The 10,196-nt window shown below is 58.5% G+C and overlaps 1 protein-coding gene across 1 annotated transcript; it reads right to left on the bottom strand.

Moving 5' to 3' along the window:
* Window positions 1-648: 648 nt before the first annotated feature.
* Window positions 649-8,411, bottom strand: PTPN7 (protein tyrosine phosphatase non-receptor type 7). The gene is made up of 9 exons (XM_054290749.1): window positions 8,239-8,411; window positions 7,707-7,890; window positions 7,198-7,282; window positions 6,580-6,656; window positions 3,874-4,011; window positions 2,984-3,094; window positions 2,271-2,428; window positions 1,319-1,432; window positions 649-778 (listed from the first exon to the last, which is right to left on the bottom strand). The coding sequence occupies exons 1-9, from the start codon at window positions 8,367-8,369 to the stop codon at window positions 685-687; spliced, it is 1,092 nt and encodes a 363-aa protein (XP_054146724.1). The 5' UTR covers window positions 8,370-8,411; the 3' UTR covers window positions 649-684.
* Window positions 8,412-10,196: the final 1,785 nt, after the last annotated feature.

The following is a 10,196-nucleotide window of genomic DNA, read 5'->3' as shown; positions in this document are numbered from 1 at the left end:
ATTCATGATGCAGTTTAGTGAGCTCAGTGGGGTTTGATCAGAGGTTGCACTCGATGATCTTGGAGGTCTTTTCCAACCTTTATAATTCTATGATTCTGCTTTGAGGCTGTTGAGGAGGTGTTGGCTGAAGGTGGAGAGGAAAGCAAGCTGTGGAACGCTGTTAGTGGCTGTGTACCAAGCCATCAAGATGTGCCTTTAGCAAGAACAGTTTAGTGGTGCATGTGTGGAGCAAGCCCAGCCCTGCCCACAAGGATGCACAGCCAGGACAGAGGCTCTGTTTATTTCAGGGAAGTTCCACCAGCGCTGTGTCTGACAGGGTGGACATTTGTGTGCAGCTGAAAAGCAAACCACACTCCCAGCCTCTGCCAGCTGCAGTTCCTCCACACAGCTTGCTCTTCTGGTTCAGGATCTTGCACCTCTCAAAAGCCAAAGCTGCTTTCTGTGGGTGAAATCTGCCTGGAGGCAGCAGCAGTGGCCACGTGGAGCAGCCAGTGCAGCACCTCACCTTGCTCATCCCCAGGGTCCAAAGCCACAGCTGGGCTGGCTGGGCTGTGCTCATCCCGAGGGATGCTCATGCCGCTGCTCTGTGGCCTGGCAGCACAGGAGGGGTTTTGGTGAAGGTGTCCCCAGGCTGGTGCAGGAGAGGTCCGAGCAGGGAGCCCCGGGCCCGGCGGGAGCCCTGCACTAGCGGGCTGCCCCCTCTGGCAGCTGGGAGGCGTAGAGAGCCAGCGTGTGATGGAGGAACTGGTACTGCTCGCTCGTCTGGATCATCCCACCCCTGCAAGGGAAAGGCAGGGCCCACTGACACTTCACAGACACAGAACCCTGCTGCAACTCTCTGCTCCCAGGGCACAAACATTCCCGCTGCACCAGCCGTGTCAAGATGCCTCTGAAACGGGCAGCAGAGCAGCCCAAGGAATAGAGGGGTTCAGAAGCATTGCTGGGCTGTTCAAAATGAGATTAGCAGTTGATTTGGTGCTAATTTTCACCTGTTCTTCTTGAAAAGTGGCCAGGTGGAGTGTTTCTGGATTTAGTGGCTGAGCAGGAGGGGAGGAGCAGATGGCTGCCAGGTTCACAGCCCCTCTCCCTCCCTTGTGTCCTCAGCTCAGAGCTACAACAGCTCTGACAGCAGAACCAGCCTGGCACTGGGAATTGTTTGCTATCCACTCACCTGCATCCCCCAGCCACCCTTCTGGTTTCCAGCAGAAATAGTCCCCGTGCCCCTTGGGATGCCATCCCCATGTCTCTGCCACATCCCTCCCCCAGCCCTGCAGTCAGGCTGGCACCCAGCAGGGAGCCCCCTGCCCTGTGTACCCACCTGTCTATGCGCAGATGGCACACGATGCCCAGGATATCCACCTCCCCCGTGTCCTGCAGCTGCTGGCACCCGATCCTGGTGGCGATGAAGCAGCCGGTGCGGCCGATGCCCGCGCTGCAGGGCAGACACAGCTGTGAGCACCCTCAGCACCCACTGCCTGTGCTTGCATTGCTCAGCTGCTGCACTCCTGGATTGGGATCTCTGCCTAGAGGGATGCGGGGTCCTGGCCCCAGCTGCCAGACCAAGGTTCTGAGCCAGGCACCAAATCCATGGGCTGGGATCACTCTGCCATGGCAGGGAGCTCTTGCCGAGTGGCACAGCCCAGCTGAGGTTGCTCTGCAAGCACAAAACCAGTCTGGGCCCATCCTTGTGCAGGGCAGGGGGCTCTGCAGCCCCTCCCCTCCCAGCTGGGCTCTAACCCCAGCACCAGCTTTGCACTCAGCCTGCAGCAGTGCATGCTGCACGTTCCATAGGGACAGCTGGGTGCTGTGCTCCACTGTTCTCAGATTCACTCAGCAAGGAGAGAACAGGCAGAGGCCACCTCCTGCAGGAGGGCTGTCCTGAAACATGGCAACATCCAAGCCACAGGCCATGCTGGGTGGCATAGGGAGGGAGCAGGAATGGGTCAGGTTCAAAGGGACCAACCATGGGGTCACCTGGTTCCATCTCCCTGCTCAAGCAGGACCTTCCAGAGCTGGAGCTGTGGGTGTGAGGTGGGGCTGGTGGCTGGGTCCCAAATGCAGACCCCTCCTGCTCCCACCCTGCTGGACCTGCTGGACCCCAGTGCAGGATATGCCACTCTAATGCCACCATCCTGCTGCCAGGACAGCTCTGCTGAGGGTGGCTGTGCCCTGGGATTTCTGCACCACTGTGGGACCTGTGTGTGAGGACTCACAGGGGATTGACCCTGGACAGAAGCACAGAGAGGGCTCAGTGAGGTGCAAGCTCTTACCTGCAGTGCACCACGATGGGCCCTGGGCTGGCTGCAGTCTGCAGAGCCTCCTCCACCTTGGCCACCAGGTGCAGCAGGGGCTTGGCTGACTCAGGTGTCTGCTGGTCTGGCCAGGAAGGGAAGAGGATGTGCTTCACCTTGCGGCATTCCTTCCCAAGCTTCTCCAGCACAGCACAAAGAGAAATGGGGATGTGAGGGCACAAGACAGATGAAATGGGCAGTTCAGCTCAGCAGAGCTCAAGCAGCCTGCACCCATCTCAGCCATTTTCCTTCTGAATCCCTCTCTGAGCCTCTGCCAGACATGAGGGAGAGACCCCAGGGCCAGAGCCAGAGGATGAGAACAGATGCAGAGTGTTCCAATACTGCCACCGGAGTCCAGGCAAAGCAAGCCAGATCCTCTGGCTGGTGTCAGCCCAGGGTGACACAGAGAGCCCATGGGGCAGAGCCCAGTGACACAGTGCAAAAATACCAGGCTGGTGCTGCTCTGCCCAGCTGACCCTTCTCCTCTGCACCCCAGGGCTGGCTCCTGCTCCCTCCCAGCCTCCCCAGGCTCTGCACACCCCTCCTCTGGCAGGGCCCTCCTGAGAATTATGAACCCTCCTCTCTCCTGTCACAGAGCATTGCCATCTCACCAGAGAGATGCCAGGGGTGTCAGGGGCACTGCTGGGACCCAGGTGCTCCCTCTGTGCCCCCAGGATGAGGCTCAGACCCACCTGGATGGAGAGGTCCCGCACCACGTACTCCACAGACTCGCTCACCCCCTGCACGTGGATGGTGAAGGGGCCATAGGTGCCCTCCTTCTCGGGCCAGTAGTGGACACATTTCTGGAGAACAAGGCAGGTTTGTGGCTGTGGAGATGCTCAAGGCACCCAAGGACCCTCCTCAAGGACGTTGGAACTGTGCTTGAGTCAATGCTGGTGGGAGGGGTCCTCACCTTGGGGGCAGTAGGGGAGTGGGGAAGGTGGAGGTAGAGTGATACAGAGGGAGAGCAAAGAAGGGATGGATCCCTGCCCCTGCACCCTCTCCCATGCCCTGCCCTGGCTTTCAGGCCCCAGGGATGTGTATCCCTGCTCAGCCCAGGAATCTTCCAGACACAGCAGGACCCAGAGCGCAGGGAGAGAAGGGAGAGAAGGGAGCAAGGACATGGCCAGGAAAGTTTCCAGTTCTCAGTTCCCCAGACAGGTGCTGTTGGCTCCCATCCCAGAAGCAGAAGCAGTGGGCAGCAGTGCCCTCTCCCCTGGGCTGGATCCCCCGGCTGAGAGCTCTCAGACCAAGCAGAGCTCTGGGGGGCCAGGGGGGCACTGCTGCCCACTGCTTCTGCCCCATCCCTATGGGCTGCCCTAAACCCTTTATCCAGCTTTAACCCTTTATTATCCAGCTGGTAAAGACTGCCCAGAGCACACAGCCATGTGAGGAGGAAAACCAGCTAGCACCAAGGCTGCAGCCCTGGGGATCTCCTCCTCCACTTGTGATTCATCAGGGAACCCTCTGGGACAGAAGCACAGTGAGTGGGTGCACAGCACCACATTTGACCTCACACAGCCCTCTGCTGCCATCAGCACCCCGTCCCGCTGTGCCCAGGGCTGGGCAGGCTCCCTGGTACCTCCTTGCGCTCCTGCAGCTCGGTGATCATGACGATGAGGGGCGCCTCCTCCTGCCACACCATCTGCCAGAAGTCGCTCACGGTGTTCAGCAGGGGGCCCTGTGTGGCGATGTACTCCCGGGGCCGGCCCGCGTAGCCCTGCCGAGCACAGCCTGTCAGGGACCGGGCCACCCTGAGGGCACCCTGAGGGCAGCGGAGCTGTGTCCAGCTCACTCTAGCCCTCACCACGCTTTTCTCCTCCACAGTTCAGAGCCACAGACACTGTTTCCTACCGAACCTGTCCTTAAAATGCTTTACAGATCTGCTGAGGAGCCATCAGGCATCCTCCCCACCCCACTGGTCCCATCTCCAGGAGCAAGTCCATCCTAGCACACCCAAGATCACTATCAGTGTGCCAGCAGCTGATGGATGCCTTGGCAAGGCAAAGCTCACGCCAGGAGCTGCACTCCTCAGTGGGGGAACTTCCACAGAGACAAACAGGAATCCCTGCTTCACAGCTCCAGGCATCCTCTGTCTCCAGACACTTCTCCTGGTATAAAATTGCCAAAGGTATGGAAAATCCACGCCCTCCCAGCAATCTGTTGATGCTCTGGTCTCACAAGAAGTTGCACTGGCCCAGCTAAGGAATAGGAATGTTCTCAGGAACATTTTGCAGAGCCCTAATTTCATGCCTTGAAATTATTTATTTTCCCTAGGAAATGTGATTTTCCATTCAGGAGTGTCCTTCCCTGGGGGTATCAACCCTGGGAATTCCACCTTCCCCCCACAGCCATGCTCAGAAACATTTCATGGAACACCTCAGCAGGAAGAACATCAATCCCAGGTGGAGCTGATGTGATCAAACACCTGCAGAGCCCTCCCAGATTCCTGTGCCTCCCAGGCATGCCCAGGCAGGCTGGGGTGCCAATTTTCTGATGTGCCCACAAATTCCTGCCCTGCTACACCTCTGAGGAGGCAAGGGGAAGGAAGGAGTCAGGAAATACCAGCTGCACACAGGGGAGAGTGGGCACAGGTGTGTGCAGGTGTGTGTGCCACAGGGATGGGCAGTGCTTGTGCATTGCCAGCAGTCAAGTGAGGCAGAGGGGATGCAGCAAGAGGGGGAGATTTTGGAGTTCTGGATGCTGAGAGTTTTAAACTTTCTGTGCTGACAAACTCTGACCCCCAGGAGAACACTGTGTTTGACCTGGGGCTGTACAGAGGGCTTCCAAAGCTGATTGATAGCACTAGGATAATGTGTTCAGTTAGAAGTGTGTGATTTCACTGAGTAGAAAATTTAGAGTTTTAGAATACAATAATATATACATAACTAAAATAGACTACAATAATATATATATACATATATATACCTAAATAAACTAGTTTTAAACCAGTTACTAGTCCTTATTCTTCACCTTCTTCTTCGTAAGTTTAAGTAGTGTTTTGTAATTAGACAAAAAACCCACATTGTGGACTTTGATAATTATTTGAGTTATTGAGTTAAAGTGAAAATAATTTAGGTGTCATTTTTTAATTAACTAGTTTAGCCTTAAAAGATCTTGTAAAGAAAATCCCAGCATTCCTGGGTGTGCCACACCTGGGGTGAAGGGACAGGGTGGCAGTGTCACCTGCTCTGCAGCTGCCAGGCTGCCTCAGGAACACACAGCTCCTCTGCTGCCCGTGGGCAAACTGCCCCTGCAGCTCCCAGCAGCTCTGGGCACAGTGCTCCTGTCTCAGGGAGCTTCCACCCTCCCTGCTGGGTGCTGCTTGCTGCTGTGGGTCTGAGCCACAAGCAGCACCAGCAGAGAAATGCTCCTGACTGCCCTCCTGACAGCTCCACCTCCCAGGGGTTTGTGTGGCAACCCAGCCAGCACTTTTTGTGGGCTGCTTTCCACATCCTGCTTTCCCTCATGGCTCACTCACAGCACCCACAGCTCCCCTCTGCTTCCCTGGCCCTGGGCAGCCCCATTCTCTGCAATACCAGCAGTTTCACTCCTAACTCTACTAGTTCTTTTCTTACTAACTATCCTAGAGGTAGCAGTAGTGATAATCCAAGCCTATGTTTTCACTGCTCAGAGTGCTGCAGTGGGATCAGTGGCTCAGCTAGAACCCTGCCCCAAGGGCAAAGCTGGCACCTGGCTCACAGAGATCCCACTCTGGCAGAGACTGCAGCCTGGAAGGGTTTGCACAGGGATGGAATCAAAACTAAATTGTCTACGTAACACCCTAGGGTCTGGGATTTCTCAGTCTCTGGAAAGGAACCCACCACGTGCCAAGCATAAGCTACACCCCATTTTAATTAGCTCCCGTCCCGGGAAATTGCAGCAAGCTCCCTGAGCAGAGAGGAAATCCCTTCTGAGTGAGGATGAGTGAGGTTTGAGGATCTCTGAGCTGCCATAACCTGCTGACACAGCTTGCCTCCCATGCCTGTGCCAGACAATGGGCCAGTGTGTGAGGAGCAGATGGAGAAGCCACTGCCAGGGAGCCTTTTGGGGTGCTCAGTGTGCCCAGGAGCTGAGAGCAGCTCCCTCCTGAGACTCTCCCAGCACAGGAACAGTGTATCTGCCCTGTGCACATGGAGCCACATCTCCAGCTCCAGCAGGGGTGGCAAGTTAAGTCTGCAGCCCCAGGGCAGCCACAGGAGAGCAGGTGACAGTGCCCCAGCATGTGTGAGCAGTGTGGCACCTGCAGCCTGATGCCCTGAGAGCCCTGGGAGGAGAGGACACTCACTGTGATGTAGTTGGCATTTATGTAGCTGTCTTCCTCCTGGCTCCCAGCCCTCCTGAGGCAGACCCGGCTCTCAGGATCTGCAAGATGTCACAGGTCTCACCCAAGGGACTGATCCTGACCATCCTCCCTCCTCAACCCCAGGGGCTGGAGCCTGAGTCCTCCTGCTCCATGCCATGCCCAGAGCTGTCTGCACCCTCCCCCAGGCCTGTTCTTGTCCCACTTCAGCCTTGCTCCCCTGGCAGGGCACAGCCCAAACCTGCAGGTGCCAGAGTGAGCAGGTGGGGTGACTCACCTGCAGTGATCCCCAGGACATCCACAGAACCTTAAAAGATTTTCTAAAGAAAAAACCCAGCATTGCTGGGTAACCAGAGCCCAGCTGTGCCCCTCCACAACACCCTCAGCCTTTACCCTCTCAGGACCATGCCCCTGGGACATGGAAGGCCCCAGGAGTGCTGCACACCTGGGTAGGAGCAGCTCCCCATGTACCCCAGCACTGTGCACACCCCTGCAACATGGGCAGCAACAGCACCCAGGGGTGCCCACCCCAGTGCCGGGGCTGCTCTGAGTCCACCCCTCACCCACAGGCAAACACAGGCAAAGGGACACAGTGGCACCTACTGGGGAGAATGGTTTTGTATCTGTCCTTGAAAGCACGCCCAGGGATTTCCAGCTCTTCTGGACTCACAAAGTTGGGTGGGATTTTCTGCAGAGGGAGAAAACAGCCATGAGGAAAAGCCCATTGCTGCCCCTTGTGTCCCCTGCTGGTGGCAGACCTGGCTGCCCAGCAGGGCAGAGCTGGCCCAGGGGCATCAGCAGAGGTGCCAGCTCCTGGGATGAGTCCTGGCGTTACTCCAGTTGTGGGGGGACTCCTTCCAGAGAGGCAGTGCTGGGAGAAGAGCATGGTATGGCAGGGCAGGACAGGGTTTTGCAGGGACCCAACAGGACATGTGTGCACCAGGGACCAGGTGGGACCTGGGCACCCCTCCCCTCTGTTTGCCCACACCTCTTGCCCTCCCCCTGGGGCTGTGGGGCACAGCTGGGCTCAGAGCCCAATGTTCAGCCCCACCACTGCCAGCCCCTGGCACCCCTCCTGTGAGGAGGGAGAGGGAAAATCGTGATCATCGCACCAAGAACTCCTCCTGGAGCTGTGCCAGGCTCTGGGCGTGCTGCTGGAGCTCCTGTTTGCTCAGCACGTGGCTGGATGTCCTCAGAAACTTCAGTGTGATGTCCCGTGGCGTGCAGACAGGCTGGATGGGCTCCACGTTCCCCAGAGAGCTCATATCCAGCACCAGTGACACATTGGAGCCCCTCCTGCAAGGCACAGGGTCCCTGGCTGACCTACTGCCACCCTGGGACAGAAGGACAGCCCACCCCACTGCATCACCAGCTAAAACCACCCCACACTGGGCAAAGGGCAGATGGAGACCCCAGCAGACGGGGAGACTGAGGAACAGGAGCTAGCTGAACATTTTATGATTGATAGCTGAACATTTCTCCATTCTGCTGGGAAGAAAAGTGCCCTGAAGGACTGAAGGTTTTGGGATTTGTCCTGAGCTGCCTCCACACTCAGAGCTGGCAGCTGCAGGCAGAGGGCTGGCAAAGTAATGTCAGAGGAGCCTGGGGATGAGCAGTGCCATGGGTACCCCGAGGCACACTCACCTCTCCTGGAGCCGCACGTGCTTCTTGGCAGGGGGACTGGGCTTCTCTGCCTTGTCCATGTCCTCTGCAGCTGCCTGGGCTGCCAGGCTGCCCCTATGAACTCTGCAGCACACCAAGCAGGCTTGGACCATGCTGCAGCAAGCACAGAGCCCTCGTCCTGAAGCACAGCAGGGCCACACAGGAGGGACTCAGCTCCTGGGAGAGCATGGAGCCATCGGAGGAGAAGCAGCTGGAAAAGAAAAGTCAGATCTGAGAGACACCATGAGGCTGGATGGAGCCCCCACAGATGGTCTGCAAGCAAGGATGGATTTTAAGTGCTCAGTTGTCCTGGAAGCAGGACCCTCAGCCCCTGTATGCAGGCAGATATCCTGGAGAGCTGCCAGCACAGTCACCCTCCCTGCAGCATTGCAGCCCACACTGGTGACCAAGGCATGGCACCAAGGGCCACCTGCCTCCCCTGAGGGGAGGACACACACTCTATGGTGGCAGGCACAGCCTGGCCTGGGGGAGCCCCAGATGCTCTCCACCTCCATGGAAGCACATGCCCTGTGTTCCCAGCCCTTCCCCATCACATCCCCCTGCTTCATCCTGGGGACATGGTGGGGACTGGGAGCTGGAATGTCTGAGTGCTCAGCAGGTGACACGAGGTGGCTGTAGCCACTGCACAGAGCCTGGCCATCTCCTGCTGCAGGGACACACAGACCAGGCACCCTCTACAGCCCCATGGCCCTGGGACAGCCTCCTCCATCCTACAGGTCACAGCAACTGTCAAGAGGAAACTGCTTTATCTGGGTCATTAAGCAAAAGGCCGTGGGCAGCCCAGCTGGGGAAGGTGTCAGACATCCTCCATCACCAGGGCTGGGGAGGTGCAGGTGATGCTGACTCACCTCTGGGCACAGCTCCTCATGGTGCAGCAGCACCCTGGGATCCTGAGCCTCCTCCTCATCCCCTGAGCCTCCTCCTCATCCCCTGCTTCCTCCATGAGCAGGAGACAGCCCCAGAGCCAGGGAATGATGCAGAATCAGAGCTCTTTTTGGGCAAAGAGTGGGATCCCAGGCAGCCCATCTGCTCAGGGAGGTTTTGTGGAGAGCTGGTGTCCACATGGTGGTTGGGAACACAGCTGGGGCAGGAACTGCTCCCCAGGATTCCCTGCTGCCCAGTGCCATTTCTGGGAGTGGCAATGCCACCACTGCCACTCACACCATCCCTGTGCCCTCAATGCAGGCAGGACAAGAGCAGCTGCTGACCAGAGACAGCCCAGGCTCACATCCCAGTCTGGCCAGGAAACACCTGGGAGATGCCAGGGAAGCACCTCAGCTCACATGGCCTGCCCAGCATCCTGGCCTGCCTGGCACCGCCATGCACACACACATGCCCACCAGCCTGGTACAGGCCTGGTGTGCTGCCCTGAGGGCTCTCCTGCCCAGCCTGGTGCCCTGAGGGCTCTCCTGCCCAGCAGCCTGGCACTACCTGGGGGCTCTCCTCCTCAGCCTGGTGCCCAGCCTGGTGCCCTGAGGGCTGCCTACCTGCTCCCCGCCGTGAGGGCCCCTCGGTCCTGGTCCTGGCCCAAGCCCGCGGGCACGGCACGCTCGGCCTGACAGCACGGTTTGAAAGTGTTCAGGAAGCCGCTTATCAAAGGAGCTGCTGCCTCTGCTGCTTCCTCTCCCTCCTTCTCCCCCACCCCGGCAGCCGCCCACACACATACCGGCCACAGCTCCGCAGCTCGGCCCAGCCCGCCCGGCCCTGCTCCCCCCGGCCCGCCTGCCCCGAGCACGGCCCGGCCTCCCCGGAGCCCCGGGAGGCTCCACAGGAGCTCCAATGGGGCTGTGGGGTGAGCTCGATGGGCTCTGTGACACGCCATGGCCAGCCCTGTGCCACTCTGGGGCACGCAGGGATGGGCAGGAGCAGCGATGAGGGCAGGTGTGAGGCGGGCTGCTTGGCATGGGGCAGTGGGGCTG

This window comes from Melozone crissalis, unplaced genomic scaffold (genome assembly GCF_028551555.1).
Source record: "Melozone crissalis strain CALT ecotype California unplaced genomic scaffold, PUWL_Pcris_2 ptg000086l_1, whole genome shotgun sequence".
NCBI classification, from domain to species: Eukaryota; Metazoa; Chordata; class Aves; order Passeriformes; family Passerellidae; genus Melozone; species Melozone crissalis.
Note: the sequence above shows the minus strand (reverse complement) of the source record. Positions and strands in the feature narration are given on the sequence as shown.

Excerpts from the sequence above, each read along its gene's own strand:
- PTPN7 (XM_054290749.1), bottom strand. The coding sequence starts at position 8,369 with ATGGTCCAAGCCTGCTTGGTGTGCTGCAGAGTTCATAGGGGCAGCCTG. Across the intron at positions 7,891-8,238 it reads CACGTGCGGCTCCAGGAGAG|GAGGGGCTCCAATGTGTCAC; the intron begins GTGAGTGTGCCT and ends TGTGCCTTGCAG. Across the intron at positions 1,433-2,270 it reads CCCATCGTGGTGCACTGCAG|CGCGGGCATCGGCCGCACCG; the intron begins GTAAGAGCTTGC and ends TCTGCCCTGCAG.